The 19,027-nt window shown below is 36.5% G+C and overlaps 1 protein-coding gene across 6 annotated transcripts; it reads right to left on the reverse strand.

The window, feature by feature from the left end:
* Positions 1–11,665: 11,665 nt before the first annotated feature.
* Positions 11,666–13,918, reverse strand: LOC136264011 (uncharacterized). Of its 6 annotated transcripts, none has more exons than XM_066058681.1 (8): positions 13,427–13,918; positions 12,986–13,375; positions 12,850–12,935; positions 12,677–12,731; positions 12,588–12,616; positions 12,405–12,497; positions 11,919–11,983; positions 11,666–11,859 (listed from the first exon to the last, which is right to left on the reverse strand). In XM_066058681.1, the coding sequence occupies exons 3-8, from the start codon at positions 12,877–12,879 to the stop codon at positions 11,784–11,786; spliced, it is 348 nt and encodes a 115-aa protein (XP_065914753.1). In that variant the 5' UTR covers positions 12,880–12,935; positions 12,986–13,375; positions 13,427–13,918; the 3' UTR covers positions 11,666–11,783. The 6 variants fall into 6 exon arrangements, with proteins under 6 accessions (XP_065914753.1, XP_065914751.1, XP_065914756.1 ...); XM_066058679.1 differs by having other exon boundaries at positions 12,405–12,537; XM_066058684.1 differs by lacking the exon at positions 12,850–12,935 and having other exon boundaries at positions 12,677–12,732.
* Positions 13,919–19,027: the final 5,109 nt, after the last annotated feature.

The following is a 19,027-nucleotide window of genomic DNA, read 5'->3' on the forward strand; positions in this document are numbered from 1 at the left end:
AAGTAACTTGAGTTATATTACCTGTTTTTATAGCGTATTTCGTTATATTACTTTGTTACCACAAAAGTAATAATATTATTAGGCATTCCAGCCCGATTTTTAAGTTTGGAAAAATGGGCTTTTTATATGCTCAATAGATAGAGTATTGATTGCTGATCTCAGAAATATATAGTTTGTTGGGCTGGAATTAGCTACTTTGGCATGCACAGTGCTTAAAAGCTGAAAAAAGGTACATTTTTTCTCCAGGGCTCCCCATACATTTCAAAGGGAAAAATGGCACAATTGAATCAGGAAGCCATCTAGCAATCTGGACTATCTTAAAACTACAGTTGCTTCTAGCTGCAAGTTTGTACATGTAATGAGAGTAACTTCAGATCGTATCGGATCTCAGTGATCTTTGTATGCTTTGTGGTGAGCAAATATGTTTCACCCACTGCACACTTCTCAATACAACGGTGTATACCCATAGTATCTCAAGTAAGTAAAAACATCAAGTTAATAACTTATAAAGGTAAACAACTAAAGTGGAGGTACCACAATGATGCAACAATACTTAAGGTGGAGTTGTGGTTTCAATTATGTTATAGTTATGCTGACTTTGAAGTGGTTTATACTTTTGAGCTGATGACACAGCCATCAGAAAATTGCTCTGGAGCTGAAAATCGCTAACCCGAGCGAAGTAACTACGCACTTTAAAGTAAGCACCAGTGACTACCTTCCACCCAACAGTACGTTTTTAAAAGTTTTAAAGTATTCTACATACATTGCATGGTTTGAAAAGATTACAAAACAACACAAAACTTACTTATACATAACGCGCACGATAAAACTAAGATTTTCATGATGATCAGCGTGTGGACAAACCCCACAGCGACTTTCATCCTGATTGGAGCTTGGACGACGGAGCAATTCCAAGTTAAACAGGAGTTGTTATTTTGTGCCAGGGTTGTATTGGGGAATATACGGAGAATTTTTTTATTAAAAAATCTCGGATACTGGAATGCCTAATATTATGTAACGCGTTACATAAGTAGCGCGTTACTCCCAACACTGCATATGTGCCACGTCACTTCCGTGAAAAACTCATTACTTTAGTTGAAGATACCCAGATGTCTCAATTAGTTACTTTTTCAACTAGAGGTAATAATACATTAGATTTATGCCTCACCACTCACCCAGATTCTGTGTTGTCTTGCGATCCAGTTCCTAGTTTTAGTGATCATGATGCAGTCATATTAATATCTGTCCAAACTCCGACACGTATGATTAAACAACATCCCTGAACCATCTGCCTCTACAAGTCAGCTGACTGGGATACAATCAGAGAACAACTGTCAGAACTATATATACTTTGAGTTAAATAACACTACACCTCAAAACCTAGATGGAAACTGGATGTTCTTTGCACAAAACCTATAACAAATCATTAAGGATCATACTCCTACCAAAGTATTAAGCACAAGGACTGATTTACCATGGATGTCTACTACTTTAAAGCAATTAATACGAAAAAAGCAAAGAGTATAAAACTGAGCATGGCGCCACCATCGTGAAAACGATTGGTTAGAATATAAATCATTACAGAAGGAGGTGGATCATAAACTTAAACATCAACACAAATCTTAAGTAACAAACTTGATTTCAGCATCCAACAATAAAAAACCATTGTGGCACTACTTAAAAACTCGAAAACAAGGAAACTGTGGCATTAGCACTTTAAAAGATCCACACAGTGGCCATACCGTGACAGATCCATTCGATAAAGCCAACATCTTAAACCAACATTTCAAATCTGTATTTACAACTGAGGATACCTCCACCATCCCTGATAAAGGTCCATCTCTATTTCCATCTTTGCCAATTTTTGAGATTACTGAGCAAGGAGTCTACAACATATTATCCAACTGTGATTCATCCAAATCTCCTGGACCAGATTCCATTCATCCATACGTACTGAAAACTACAGCAGCCGAAATCTCTCCTATGTTAACTCACACCTTTAAACAATCGTTAGAGTCTGGTACTGTTCCATCTGAATGGAAACATGCCTACATTACTCCAATATTTAAGAAAGGCACAAAATCTGACCCAAGAAACTATCGTCCTATTTCACTCACATCAGTAGTCTGCAAAACAATTGAACATATTTTAATAAGCCAAATTATGAAACATTAAAGACCAAAACATCCTATCAGAAAGCCAGTTTGATTTCAGATCCAAACACTCCTGTGAGTCCCAACTATTCATTACCATTAATGATATTGCTAAACAGATGGATCAAGTTGATGCTGCAATACTAGACTTCTCCAAAGCATTCGATAAAGTAGCACACTCAAGACTCCTATACAAATTAGAATATTACGGAATTAGAGGAAACATGCTACATAGGCTGAAATCGTTTCTCCACGGTTGAACACAACAAGTTGTAATGGAAGGCTCCAAATCATCCATTTGTGAAGTGACATATGGTGTCCCTCAGGGGTCTGTACTTGGCCCTGTACTGTTCTTAATTTATATCAATGACATTGCTATGAACATCAAAAGTGAAATACGACTGTTTGCAGATGATATATTACTCTACAAAGTTATAGCAACACCAAATTACCATCACATTCTGCAGAATGATCTAAAGTCTTTAACCAAAAGGGCAAGCGACTGGCTAATGGAGTTCAATATTCCTAAATGTAACATTTTACAAATAACATTACATCACAACAAAAGCAGCTTTACATACAAAATGTCTAACATCCCACTCAATACAGTATTGGAACATAACTATCTAGGTATCCGCCTTCACCACAGATTATCCTGGGACCCTCATATCAACTATACTTGCAGCAAAGCTAACCAACTTCTTGGCTTCCTAAAAAGAACCTTGCACACTGCACCAATAGAAATTAAAGACCATCTATACAAACAACTACTACCATCCATTGAATATTGCTCAGCCATCTGGGCACAACACAAGTATATACAAACTTGAAAATGATCCAGCATCGAGCTGCTCGTTTTACTCTAAACAAACCGTGGTTCAGATCTAGTGAGCAACAGCACGACAGTGTAACAGACATGCTGACATACCTTGAATGGCCTAGTCTCCAAGACAGAAGGACAATGACTCGACTTACTTTGCTATTCAAAATTTTGAGAAGGTTATTAGTCATACCCGATCGTTGTATACCTCCATCAGTTCCAGTATCATACACTCGTTCCAACCACCCCCTCAAGCTATTTCACTTACCAACAAGAATCGATGTTTACAAGTACTCTTTCTTACCACAAACAATAATTCAATGGAACCAACTACCTATTTCTGATATTGACAAGATTGACATTGACACTTTTAAGAACAATCTGATTGGTTTTGTGTGTAATTGTAATGGACATTAGCGTGTTGCCCCTGGTGGGCTTTGCTAATTAATAATAATTTTTTTCCCGGGGTGCCTGCACCCCTTGTCACCACCCTAATTAATAATAATAATAACGTAATTGATTTTTGTGACGCCGGTTAGGCCACTCCAAATAAATTCTCTGTTCCCCGTCCACCGCCCGCATCTAGTTACTGTCAGCTCTAAATATTCCATCATTCCGTATTCTTCCATTATTTTCCGGTTATTCTTGCATACTGAGAGGCTCAGTAAAAGCCATCTTGAAACAGTGTGTCAGCAGTGCTATCGAGTTGGCACAAACTTCACGTTTGCACTATTTTTGCAATTTGAAAATGTTAAGCATGCTTTTATGCAGCTTTTTATGGTTGTGCCAAGCAAATAATGGCTTGAAAAGCTGCCAATCTTATAATGAAATAATGGAAATGGACCGCCCGCATGCAAATATGCTTGAGTCCAGGACGGGAAACAGAGAATTTATTTGGAGTGGTCTTATCGCTCTATAGCACCCACACCTTACACAACCGTCTGGCACACGAGACTATTTTCCAACCCCCCACACAAGCGATCTATGCTTCTAGGTGGTTTTATCGGGGGGTAGCCAGCAACCACGCAAAAGCCCAACATGATGTACGAGAGTAGGCCTGAGCCTATTATGCTCAAAATTTTACCTATTATTCTTTCCAGAATTTCCCAAAAAATTCTCCTATTATTCTTTTTATTATTCTTGTATCAAGCCTATCATTCCATGATTATTCTCATTCAGTATATATCTGTGGCTAGTCGCTTAGTTTTGAAGATGCTGCTATAAGTAGTTTTGTCCGAATTATTAATAGCCATATATGAAGCATTCCACCTTACACATCATTTTTCTATCCATAATAGTTACAGCAGACTTAGAATAACTATCTACAGAAAAATTAAAGTGTTTTTAATTATTAGTGCATTATAATAATATGCTGTAACTACTATATAGCTACTAAGTTAGGTAGATAATAATGCTCAAAGACTTACACTGGTATAAGATGTACAAGTTTCAGAATTGCAGATAATCATGCAGTTAAATCCCTGATGCTGGCTGCAGATTGTTAACATGAAACGATCTGACTGCTCTATTAGAGTATTTGAGCGTTCTATTAGAGTATATCGATCTTTTAGAGGCTTTTCAGCCAGCACTCCTGTCAGCTTTATATCATTTATAGTAGCTTAACTCTTTTTTCTAGGTAATCAAGAAGAGACACGCCCCCTAATTCCACCGATTATTCCCGTGGTCGTCCGATTATTCTAAAATTATGCCTGTAACCATCCTATTATTCCGGAATTATTCTCACGAAATTGGTGACCTATTATTCTCAAGATTATGCCGGCATAATAGGCGCAGGCCTATACGAGAGTCCCAATATTTAAGTATTTCAAAAATATTTCTGTATTTAAAATATATTTTGTAAATACAATATAATTCTAATTTCGATTTTTATCGTGATGTTTTTACCTCGAGTTTTTGCTAATACTTGTACTGGAACACCTGAAAGAGTAGCTGACAGGGATAAGAGGAACTTCAAAAGAGACACAGGTGTACTTTGTACTGTAAATTTGAACCGTTGTATAGAGCGGCGACCTTAATTGAACTCATAAACGGACGAAAACGAGAATAACCTATTTTGTACGTGGTTCGGGATTTCTAAATATTTAATGGATTTCTAATTGGATTTCTCAGATAGTGTACAAGAGTCCCAAGACGTTGGCTATCCCTCGGGTTTTATATAGACTTTTACCAATACGTGTGCAGATGTTAACGAGCTTGAAGGCGGAAGGACATGGATCAAACTGTTCATGAAGGACTCTCTAGTTGAAAATTCCAAATTTTTCTGTGTACTTGTATAATTAGTATAGCTAAGTACATAATGTATAATTTGTTTATGGATGTACAGGCGCAAGCCTTTATATCCTTACAAATACAAATAGATTTGAAAATACTGCAATTTAGTGTATTTTTTTAGTTCATGAATTATTGTGTAATTCGGTAATTATGTATCAATTAATATGCATTATGTCATAAGTAATAATACTACTACATTACGTAGGTCAAGTATACAAATTTATATAATGATTCATCTTCTCTAAATCTCAGAGTACTGGGATGGCCAGTTTAGCTATAATTTGGTATATATATATATTTGGGCTCCTGCCTCAATTATACTACATGTATTTGACCAGCCTGGAAACTGTGCATATATATATATAAGCAGTTCTTCAGCCAATCCATGGTGTCCTGAATATAAATGTAATATAGTTGCATTTTATTCTCCAGCTGCACAGGTGCCAGTCCAAGGTAAATTCCCTTGTTTAAGTGAACAACAGCAGTACCCCAACTCCAAAAGTTGCAAACTGTACTGGATTACCGGGCCAAATGATTACCCATTGGACCACTAATTATCTGCTCATCTCATCCACCCTGATTATATATTACGTAAATCTTGTGTTATGCCCCGGCCCTATGCTAACATAAAATTTAAGAATTTTCTATAATACAAGACAAAATGATAACATATCATGTGACAGATAGCTATAGCTACATTTCCATGTGCAGACTAAACAAAGGTGAATTTAATGTGTACTGCAATGCTAGTGTTTATGACATTCCCAACTCTAAGTGTTAGTTCAAGTTTTTGTAATAAAGGAAAAGTGCAGGCAAATTTCATACCACAGACATATTTCCAGTTGCTGATAAAATACAGGCCAATTTGGTGTGCACTGCAAAGCAAGTATATATGGTATTCCCTAAATTAAGGTTAACACCAGGTCTAGTAGGAATGACCTGCATCAAGGGAAAGGTGCAGGAGGAAACCATGTGGTAGGTCCAGTATATCTGCTAGAAATCTGCCACTTACCTGTCCTGCACATTTCCTGAGCTCACAGAACTATATAATAGGAAATTAGGTTTTTTTCTAGTGCTGGCAGTATATTGGTTAGGTATAACCCAGCCCAAAAATGTCTTCAGTATAATATAGTTGTATCATGGGCCCGAGTGATTTGCCTGATATGTACACCCCAGCCCAAGGACCGCAGCTAGTCCTGAGGGCGTGGGTGTATCATATCAGGCCTAGGCAAATCGTGAGGGTATGTGATACAACTGATATGTCCCATGCAGGCTAATAGCTTGCTATGGTGACTGACTAATCACCCAAGCCAATACAAAGCAACCCACTGGATTTATTACGTAGACAGTCTTGTAAAATTCAATTATGGGTCAGCAGCAAGTAACATTGTAGTTACGTTTGTTAGCATAAACAGGCAAATCCTATGGATATCACGGAAATGCTCAATTTAGCAATTTTACAAGTGTTTCAAAGTTGCTACATTGCTTAAACAGTGTTTACAAAGTTTTATAAACATCTAGAGGGGTAAGCTTCATTTTAGAGTGGTTACCTCATGGTATGCAAAGAGTGGATGTGGTCCACAATTAAACACACACTGTGAAAAAAGAGGGATATAAGATGGTATTTCCAGTGGCTTATTGAATACAAAAAAGCTTGATATAACCTATATTATACTAACAATCTCATGTAAGGCTTTACTTAATGTGTTAAACATATTGAAACCATATATGTGATGGTATAGTGTGGGATTTATACTAGATATAAACTATTTCAGGTAATGTGGTAAATAAACTGAAACCATATATGTAATAGTATAGTATGCATTATACTAAAGTATAACATGAGTATAATACAGGGTTTATATTAAAGCTTATTTGTATTCAATAAGCCACTGGAAATACCATCTTATATCCCACCTTTTTCACAGTGACATGGACAAGCGCTTGTAAATTACCCATGACACTAGTTCTCACCTTAAACTTCTGTTTGTCAACTGATAGGGTGGTAAGGGTGTTAAATCATCTCCATCTGAGTGTTGTACGGTGCTAAGTTGGGTGCATGGTTTCCATCATGTGAGTAATAATAAACTCCCACAATTGAATGCTGCCAGGATTCTTATAAAAGCAAACCAATGTTATCTCCACATGGCTAGCAATAATTTAACTTAAAATTAATGTATTATGGCAAGCCAGATGTGTACCCTGAAATTTGCCTTTAAAGTTAGATGGCTTCATGGTACATATAACCCTAAATACTTACAATAGATTGATATGATTTTCTTGGGAATTTTCTACTCAGTGAGTAACTACGTACCTGCCTGATACCTTCAGTTAAGTGTAACTCAATAACAGTTAAGGCTATGGGTTTGATTGTTTCACTGTTCAATGTCACTTAAGCTCTTTTCACTGCTTGAAGGTTCTTAGTTTACTAATTTGTTAAGATGCCTTACTGTAGTTATACTGATAGTAAAGTGTCAGTAAACTTAAGTATATGGAACATAATTATTTTACTAAGTTTTAAACTCTCAGTAAAACATCAGTGAATGCGGGTTTACTGAAAAGCTACTAAAATAACAAACAATTAACTGTTCCATATACTGGGGATATACCAATGTAGTAAACTAAGATACTTTAAGCAGTGTTTGACTGTGGAACCTGCACATAGCTACCCAGAAAGTATGACACCAGAGATAATGTTTTCATCCTGAACACTATACATTGAAATTTCACAATTCCAAGTAGGAACACAATTATAATTCATTAAGCATGATTTGAGTATTGATTTTGGAGCAATACAGTGCTCAAACAAAGTAGACAGCATCACGGTAGTCTACATGTAAGACAACTATAACTCATGATCACATGATGTAATATTTGAGCTGACTGTATATTAATAATAGTGCAGCAGCGTGGTACAGTATAGAGTATGGACTTGTCTGACAACATAATTTGGCAACTGCAGACACTGAAAAATGATGTACATGCACTTCAGAAAATAAATGGTTTAGGATTTTAAAAATACCAATATTCCTCCTGTAGATCAGATATTACACATGCACAGCACCACAGCACATATGCAAAGGTAATACCATTTTAGCAACAACATAATCATCTCAAAAATGTAATTTCAAAGTTGCTAAACAGATACACTGCATAATATAAAATCATTGCAAACAAAAATATCCTATAGCTAGTATATGCAGTAACTAAAATAACTAAAGTATAGCATGTTCTGTTTCCAAACACTACTGAGTAGTATCCTCTTTGTTATCACTGTTTCCTTGGCCGTTCCTAGTAAGCAGTATCGTCAGAATTACAGTTCCTGCCAATGCTCCAAATGCTATCATGGCAAAGAAGGAGAATGCCTAAAAATATGTACCCATACATACTAAGTATGTACATGCAGGTGTAACATCACTATTAGATATACCATATTCAAAAGTTTGTGATACCACTAGTTTAATGTACATACATACATACGTACATATGTACGTATGTAAATACATACATACATACATACATACATACATACATACATACATACATACATACATACATGCTGGCATAATTGCCGCATCCCTAAAACACATTCATGCTATTTAAGCAAACTGAAAAGAAGATTCTGAATGCACTTGTGTGGTTTCCTGTCCAGCTAGAGATGGGCTTATAATCTAGTTTAAAAGCTTCCAAACATGTCCTTAGGCAATGATTTTGATGTGGCACCGTATCTCAAATGATTTAGTATACCTTACTGGCACAGAAATCTGATGCTTTTATCACAAGGTGAACAATTTCATCAAAATTTGTTGCTTAGCCGCTCTACTAGAGAGATTTGTATCTGATTAGCAAGCATGATGCCTGAGGCCTGCAGGTCAGAAGGTAGAGTGTTTACAAATCCATTAGATACAATCTGAATGGTGAACTGTTTTGTTATGCAGTAAGCTTAATTGAGTCTATATTATATTAATATTATGCTCCAAAGTTTACCTATTGTCCTTTTGGGAATTTCCCAATTTTCTGCCTTTTATGCTTTTGAGAAATGCATTATGCTTTATTTTGTGTAGTTTTCTTCTTTGTGTAGATTTCTTCCAATGATTAATGTGAATGAAGAGGTGTTACATGAACTGCAACATACTGATAATAGAAATGGCTTGAAAAGGGGATGGGCACAAGAGTCACCAGGTATAATAGCAGGGATCTGGAGGCACCACCAGAAGCAACCATATAATATATAATATTTCAAGGGAGAAAAAGTTTCACTGATTTTGAGGTTTAGGGGGTTAACAGTGAAAATTTTATCCTTGGAATATTTACACCTTCATATATAGTCAAATACGCTGTGGGAGTGTGTAAATCCACGAAAAATTTGAATTAGGGAACATACTCAACAAGATCTTTAAAATCAACATCTACAGTATATAGCCGATTTAGCATACTTAGATGCAGTAGTGGCATTTAAATATTTGATAAACTAGATATTGCTTCTCCCTTAGTCTACATAGGTGTGTAGTTATGTATGTAGCTACCCTCAGTTTTTGCTTTGTGTGTGGGAATTCCAGTCCAATCACTAAGAAAAGGAAGTGGTCTGGATATATTTTGCATAGACAGAATTTCTTTCATACAGTATATAGGACCTCAATTACTGATTAGCTGAACTCGCAGTTATCTGATCAGCAGAAGTGATCGTTCTTTTGGAGTATTTTGTTAACCATCAGCGTATGTTAAAAGAAACGTTCTACACTTAGAGTAGTTGAATGCAGGTATAGCTCTGTATATATGAATGAGCTTCATTAAATTTTTAACAAAGCAAATCTCCTTATCCAAATACTTTGTTGTGATATACAGGTGTTCAGATTATATGGATCTTAATATGTACGTTTGTATGCATTCTGTTTATTGTAGATCTGATAGTTGCTATCTGTTAAACTTAATGATACTATGTTAGACATGTTTCATGTACAGATATTCCAATTTTAAACTTTTAGGATATGTATTAGGGCTTGAGGAAACAATTTTACTTTGGTCAGGCAGTATGGCAGCAAGAGGTTATGATGACCTGGATGCAGAACGTGCCTGCATGCCAATTCTAGGGGGGTCTGAAGGCATGCTCCCAGGAAATTTTTGAAAGAAGGGTCCTCTGTAATTTAATCTGGAGTGACTTTCAGTTCAAAGTTTAATGTACAAACATATTGTGTGCTCTTTTAATAATTATCATGATGTTTACAGATATGCAGCTAAAGATACAACCTGTAGCTGACAACCATAATCAGATGAAGTCATACCATACATTACTGAAAATCATGATCAGTTACCACAATTTGCTTTATTTCTGGGCAAACATTTTTTGTGATAATTTTTGCATAAAAATATTTTCATACGATTTACCTCTATTAGAGGAATTTATTTTATGTAAAAATGTTTGCGTAAGAAATTTTTGTACAAGTTTTGCATACAAAAATTATTTTGCAACAGAAAAGAAGCAAATTACGGTAATGTGTATACATATTATAATAATGATTAGTGCTCTGCGATATATCGGTAATCAAGACTCACGGTAGTGAGTCGCGCGGCCAAAAAACTACAAAGCGCACGCCCAATTAAAAGATGCGCGGCCACTACTGTGAGTTATTTACGTGTAGGGCCGGTTTCACAATATTAGTCCTAAATTACGCAACATCTCTCAATAGATTTGTATTGCGTTACATGATAAAAAAATCTTTAGGAGTCGTCATCATAGTTTTCTTGCGACCTCGCTAAAATAAAAAAGTAGCCATCGCAAAATAAAAAATAGGCGTATTTCACTTTATTTCTCTACCTTATGTTACAACTACTGTCACGTTATACCAGTCAACATAGTCGTGTTTGTATAGTCCATCTAGCACAGACATTATCCAATCCTGGTTTGCCTATACGCGTATTTTCTTCAATCAAACCTCTAATCTCTACAATAACTTTTAAAGACACGATGTGGACACAAACTCTAATGCCTGATAAACAAGTTGTGACAGCGTGCTGAACCGTAAGTTCCCTAGGGATGGCGTTTTAAGCAGAAATCTTTTAAATTCCATTTAGTACCACACCCCATGCGAGCGTTTATAAATCGCCAGTTGTCTTATGGTTTGAAGAACAAAATCACTAGCGAAGGTGCTTTAGCATACTCTTCAATTCTCTATTTACATGTAATTTTTAATAGATTAACCACAAAGGCCGGTAAGGTGAATACAAAAGGTAACAAGCCTTTAGGGGTTACCACCTCTATGTAGTGTGTACCATGTAGCTTGTGTTGTGGCTTTCATTAAGTATTATGCACACACAAATGGTGCAACAAAATTTTGTAATGGATTGCTCGAATGTGGTTTGTGGTGTTGTGGCTCGAATGTGTTTCGTGGTTTGCCAGTGACCATGTATGAGTTGGGGTTGTTCCACACAACTTACACAATATTCAAATTTCATGATGGCCATGATAATTTCTTGCCATATGGTAAACATACAACAATGTGTAACAACGTTAATTAACATCACATCAAGACTTGACTAAAAATAGTTCCAACAATAGTGATGATTTCTTGTATGTCAGCATGACGATACTGAGACCTGTAAAAGAATAAGCAGGCACTGAAGTTAACCTTAAATTAAACACTCATGCAACTGACCTGGAACATCGGTCGCAACACCAAAAATACTTGTTTCGATATCTGATGACACAATCCAGCAGGCACTGAATTAAAAGAGAATGTACAAAAAATCAATATGCCGGGCTGTGTCAATAATAGCATGGATAATCAAAATAAACAAAAATTATATCCCAGGCTAAGTGAATGAATAACATAACTGTTGGGTAAGCATGTTAAACCAGAACATTAGGACATTAGTCAAACAAAAGTACGCTATCACAACTTGGTCATAATACAATGTTTGTACCACTGGACTTCACACTGGTTGCCCAAAAATTGTGCCATTCCGGGACAACAGCATAATATTATGAAACAAATAGTTACTACAACACAGAAGGCTTACTGTTGCACTGTCTACACTGATATACCATAATTTTAAAAACATAACAAGTGGGCATTAAATACAATACACTTAACATCTGGGTACTAGGAAAAAATCACTAACATCACAACATGTAAACTGACCTGGAAATTAACACCCTTGATGCCACTACAGTCTACACTGGATACTTGTTCGAACCCATCAACACTATGCCTGATACATCTGAGTAGACTGACCTGCAAATTCACATCACTAGTATACAGTGATAATTGATAACTACAAAAACAACAATTGCAATAATACAATTCTTCTGTACGTCAACTGACCTGAAATTCATGACACTCAATACCGAGACCTGTAAAAGAATGAGCAGGCACTGAAGTCAACCTTAAATTAAACACACATGCAAACTGACCTGGAACATCGGTCGCAACACCAAAGACATCTTCTGATGAAACAATCCAGCAGGCACTGAATTAAAAAGAGAATGTGCAAAAAATCAATATGCCAGGCTGTACCAATAAAGGATGGATAATCAAAATGAACTAAAAAAAATATATCACATATGCACGTTAAGTGAGTAACATAACTGTTGGGTAAGCAAGTAAACCAGAACATTTGGTCATTAGTCAAACAAAGTACGCTATCACAAACTGGTCACTGATAATTGATAACTACAACAAGAACAATTGCAATAATACAATTCCTCTGAACGTTAACTGACCTGAAATTCATGACACCTGTATCTTTGTTCCTGCATGGTCTCAACTTACATACGTACCATGATCACATTCAACTGCTAGTGGATAAACCGGCATGACCAGATGGCCTGCAAAAACCAACAAGCAGGCGTTAAATACAATACACCTAAAGCCTGGAATATGAAAAATATTATATAAGCACTATTCCACACTGATATAATAATAAATTATAGGATGTTGTGGAACTTGCCTAAACATGTAAACTTGAACATGAGGACAACTGCATAATCTGGACACTTGGAATTGTCCAATACCTGATGAACCGCAAGTAGGTACTAATGACATTCACTTCAACATTTTATCCCAGCTGGGTGAATCTCTTGTAACTGAGTAAAAAGGTGTTTATTTTCCACCTGCAACCAAAGTTCTACATTTCCGTGGTTGGGTGTACATAAACGGCTGACCTGGAAAATCAGTATGCCATAGGGATATGGAAATGGTTCCTTTCCTTCTGTTGTGACATTACTTACAGCTGACTGGTAAATGATCATCGATGTCCCCATGGACCCCAACAATGAGTATACCAATAACTTCACAAGTTGGAATGAATTTCCTTTCAACATGTGGTGGAATGAATTTCCTTTCAACATCTGGTGGACAGGTCCAAAAGCCCTATCGCACAAACACGGTGAATCAGTGTGTGGCGATGTGACACGTTGCACAAACTTCACTCCTCGTTTCGTTAGCATCAAGACCGGCATATGTCATAGAGTCCCTCAGTATTCTTGACTCTTACTTTTTCAAGCGTTGCTCAAGCGATGTAGTTTCTCACGAGGGGCTCGAGTTTCTCAGTAAAGTCGAGCCGATTAAAGTACGCCTCACCATCCAGTTACATTCTTAAAGCATTCAATTTAAAACCACGTATCACGAGTGTTCGCTTAAAGTAATTAGGGACTTTCCACGAGATTTCCCCTAAATAGATCACGTGTTAGTTGTCAATCTGGTGGTATACATGGTTCAACAATGCGGTAAGTGTACTTTATTATAGTATAAGCTGTCAATGAATAATTGTTTGTGCACTGCTAAACTAAGTTATTTTTGTGTGATAAGCATGCTTGAGGAAGGGTCTGGGGGACGAGACTAATGTTTTGACAGCAGTTGATGATGGCCAGGCAAAGAACTGCGAGAAGAACTACTATGATAGTATGATAGTAGGGAAAAATTCCCACCCCTATAGCTCTGCCTAGGGGCATTAACTAGCATTATCTACAGCTACTGTATGTTGCTGATATGTACATTCAGGCCAAGAATAAAGGTGAAAGTGGTAGTAAGGCTCAATCCTATTATTCTGCCTAACAGGCAAGAGAGTCTGAGACTGTGGGGGCATGCTCCCTCAGGAAAGTATAAGTACTACAACTATTTTGTTTTAATTGCTTCATCAAGTATAAAAATTTCAGTCAAAAGGTGATGATTGAGCTCTGGTCTTATGCACTGGTTGGAGTGGTTGTATCGATACTGCACTGTGACATCCTTGAGGGGTTAGTGCTGGCATTGTCCATGGCAATGCTATTTCATCTCCCCGAGTCTTGATGATTGAGTCCTCCATTCCTTTCTCTGCTGCTCCAATCCTGAAGTTGTGACCACGGTGACGATCGAGGCTCTGGTCTTGCATCTATACTGTACTGCAACACCCTTGAGGGGTTAGTACCGGCATTGTCCATCGCAATACTGTTCCATCTCCCATATACAAGTCTTGATGGTTGAGTCCTCTATTCCTTTCTCTGCTGCTCTAATCCTGAAGTTGTGACCAAAATATTAAAAAATGGTTATAACATGATAAATGATTATGATGATAACAATTACAAATGTATTTATAGCTGTGTAGCAACTGTGAACTAATTAGGCACTTGCAAGTTTAATTAGGTGTCTGAAGCATTTAACATGCACAGATATGAGATATATTCATCACGTGCAGGCAGTAAAGATAAATTTACTCTAATAGAACAGTCATACTACACCGTAAATTCATACTTCCAAATTTATGGTGTTATGAAACAATCATTATTATGTATGGATTTTACTGACTCTCCAAGATAATATTCTGCATTAATGTTAATTGCTCATTTCCAAAAAAATTACCTTTCACTGACAAAAATGAGTGATATCCACCCCAAAAACACCTTCGCTGTAAAAAAGGCGTGCCCAAGAAACTACAAGTACCTGGAACCCAATGTAAAAAACAAAAAGAAAAAACAGCTTAGCTGAAGTGAAAAGTAACTGGTAACTTAAAGAGCTGATATCTGAAGCGGCCAAGAATACAATTACTAAAGTTTAATCCATGCAAGAACACCTTGGCTATAAAACAGGTGTATACATGAAAGTAACTGGCAACTGAAATGGCTGATATCTGAAGCGGCCAAGAATGAATGGTCATATACAACTAATTCAAAAATTTAACACTGAACCTTTATAATTCAGCTGTGTTCTATATTCACTCTTGCTGCATCGTAAAGTAATTTCTTTTAACTCTAATTGGCTGGTAATTTGGCCGCCTTTTTTTGCTTTATTATACTAAAAAAAGGCGGCCAAATTACCAGCCAATTAGAGTTAAAAGAAATTACTTTACGATGCAGCAAGAGTGAATATAGAACACAGCTGAATTATAAAAGTTCAGTGTTAAATTTTTGAATTAGTTGTATATGACCATTCATTCTTGGCCGCTTCAGATATCAGCCATTTCAGTTGCCAGTTACTTTCATGTATACACCTGTTTTATAGCCAAGGTGTTCTTGCATGGATTAAACTTTAGTAATTATATTCTTGGCCGCTTCAGATATCAGCTCTTTAAGTTACCAGTTACTTTTCACTTCAGCTAAACTGTTTTTTCTTTTTGTTTTTTACATTGGGTTCCAGGTACTTGTAGTTTCTTGGGCACGCCTTTTTTACAGCGAAGGTGTTTTTGGGGTGGATACCATTTATCATGATAAATTATCATAACCGATTATCATACCATGACAGTGTTTGATAACCGATTTATCGAAATACCGGTATATCGATGAATACCGATATAGGATTGCTTTTAACTCAGCCTTTGGTGTTTAATTATCCAATTTGTTGATGGTTTAGCAGACATGCCCTAAACAAAAACTTGAGGTTGTCACATTACAACACATGCTTACTTGTACTGAACTATATATTTTTTGGGTTTTGGGATGATATTGCTTCATACTAGGCCCAAGAAATGATGCAATAATTACAAAAACAAGCTAACTATATACCGATATACCGCAATATTTTCCTGTTACTAATACCGTGTATTCAAATTTCAATACCGCCGAGCTCTGATAATGATGATAGATTTATACAAATATTTTAGAATTTGATAATGCTGGCAGCTGTTTAATACAATGATAATTTGTACAACAGTTACTGATTGTGAAGTTTATATACATGTACATGTATTTACTGTTTATTTTGTGTTGAAAAACTTAAGTGATGTTCACTGCCTTTGACAAATTCAATAGCAATGTTTAAAAGATTAATACCAATTAGTCCTTATGCAAATAGAGAAATAGTAAATGATTTAGTTGTTCTTGGCCCATTGTACTATGTAAATATACATACGCACCCCCTAGGGTGATGGGTGCTATACTTTGCCCACAGTGAGTATTTTGTCCTGTCAATTGTACAAATCCCCATTTATGCCCAGGAAGGGTGGGGTGGGGCTTTGCACTGATAGATACATAACTACAAAATAATAATAAAGATACTCTATTAGAGCAGTTAGTATTTCTAGCAGTATAATAATTGCAATTCCATGTGTTTGAATTCGATTACTCAACAAGATCTTTAAAATCAACATCTACAATATATAGCCAATTTAGCATACTCAGACACATTTAAATATCTGATAAACTAGAGAGTGTTTCTCCCTCTTCCACATACAGTAGGTGTGTAGCTACCCTCAGTTTTTGCTATTATGTACGGGAATTCCAGTCCAATCACTAAGAAAAGAAAGTGGTCTGGATATATTTTGCATAAACAGAATTTCTTTCATACAGTAGGACCTCAATTATATGAATCTTGATTAGCTGAACTCACAGTGATCTGATCAGCAGAAGTGATCGTTACATTGGAGTATTTAGTTAGCCAGTGTATGTTAAAAGAAATGTTCTACTAGAGTAGTTGAACGCAGGTATAGCTCCGTATATATATGAATGAGCTTCATTAAATTTTTAACTAAGCAAATCTACTTATCTGAACACTTTGTTGTGATATACAGGTGTTCAGATTATACGAAGGTCCCACTGTTCTCAAGTACGTGTGCATGCATTCTGTTTGTTGCAGATCTGATAGCTGCTATCTGCTAAACTTAATGGTACTATGTTAGACATGTTTCATGTGCAGATATTCCATTTTTAAACTTTTAGTATATGTATCAGGGCTTGGGGAAGCAATTTCACTTTGATCAAGTAGTGTGGCAGCAAGAAGTGAACACATGATTATGATTGTAAATATGTCTCAATTCTCCTCATTGCTGAAAAGCTACATTCACTGAATGCATTAGTAGCTGGCATCATAAGCAGTAACTTAGCTACCTGGCATGGGACCGACTCCCTTCTGGTAAGCTTTGCAAATACTCAAGGCAGTCACTAAGAGTGACTAGGTCAGTTCATCTTCTGATTCAATTCAATCAAAAATTGCATTTCTCTTAGGTGAAAACTTGAGCAACTTAGTGATTTCAAAAGCTACATCAAGTGTATATCAACCTTTGACTGCTTGATGGTAGAAGCAATAGCCATTTTGAGTGGATGGTAGTAGCAGTGTGTGTAAAGTCCTTGATTCTTAATATCTGCAGCTGTTTTGTGACTCCATTTTTAGCCACACTGATATTGGATGCTCCATCATAACACTGTCCTCTGCAGTTGGATAGTGGCAAGGTTATTCAAAGCAAAACATCTTTAATGCTGAATGTTAACGAATTAGCATCAATGACATCCATTGCATATAAACCCTGTATGGTACTGCAACTTTGAATCAACTCACAGTGTGACAGTGAACTGCTTACATATATAATCCCTGGTGTACTAAAAACTTCAAAAAATTTTCAACATGTGCATAAACATCTTCCTGTTGTTCTTCTTTTCTTCCTGATGGCCCTGGTCACACATCTCACCAACATCACCTTGCAACTGCGATGGAAAAAAACATGAGAGATTCAACAGTGAGTGGCACTGAGTAGGTACGTTTCAAATGCATCCTTCCAGTATGTGAATCTAGTCAAATAAAAGCTGGCCCACATGTTTCTGGCTAGCTAAAAACTTCTTCTCATGTTCAGCTTGCACACATAAGTAACAAAATGCGGCATCCTTGTCAACATCGTAATGGAGCCACATCTAGGTCTGGAACCACTCAGCTCAAAATGATTGTTTCTGTCCATTCACATCATTTGTACCATTCATTCATTCACCATTCACATTCACCCTTTTACCTTCGCATTCAACTTCGCATTCACCTTCACCATTTGCATTCACCATTCATTAATCCATTCACCATTCGCACCATTCGTATCCTCACCATTTGCACCATTTTGGAATTTACAATCATGACGGACGAAATACTGTACCATGTAACAAAACTTAAAAGCAACTAGAACTACAATAACTACTTACAAAACAGGTACTACAAAAACTACTTACAGAACAGAAACTATACAATAACTACTGACAGAATAGAATCTACAAAACTGAATAAAGTTTATACCATTCTCTGGACACAGAGCATAGTGCCTGAGAATCATTCTGGCATTATATCACCATAAAGTAACTGACAAGCATTGCAGCAGTTTCCTCCTAGCTATCTTTTGGTACAAACCATTTTTAACAGTTGAACAATCAGCAATTGTAAACAATGTGGATAAAGCAAAAGGTGACCGAACACCAAATGACTTGCAAACTAAAAGAATAAAATCACCTCCATAGTTGTTAACAGTTTCTAAATAGTGGTTATCTTTAGCCTCCTCACCAGCAGCAGTATTCACTCCAGCCTGAGAAGCAGCAGAGGAA

This window comes from Dysidea avara, chromosome 8 (assembly GCF_963678975.1).
Source record: "Dysidea avara chromosome 8, odDysAvar1.4, whole genome shotgun sequence".
Taxonomy (NCBI): Eukaryota; Metazoa; Porifera; class Demospongiae; order Dictyoceratida; family Dysideidae; genus Dysidea; species Dysidea avara.

What these genes read in the sequence shown, in the direction of transcription:
- LOC136264011 (XM_066058679.1), bottom strand. Translation starts at nt 12,887, where the DNA reads ATGACCAAATGTTCTGGTTTACTTGCTTACCCAACAGT. An exon ending in TTGAGTGTCATGAATTTCAG is followed by an intron (nt 12,538 to 12,587) that starts GTCAGTTGACGT and finishes TTGTTTTTGTAG; the next exon opens with TTATCAATTATCACTGTATA. An exon ending in TCAAGGGTGTTAATTTCCAG is followed by an intron (nt 11,984 to 12,404) that starts GTCAGTTTACAT and finishes CTTTTAATTCAG; the next exon opens with TGCCTGCTGGATTGTGTCAT.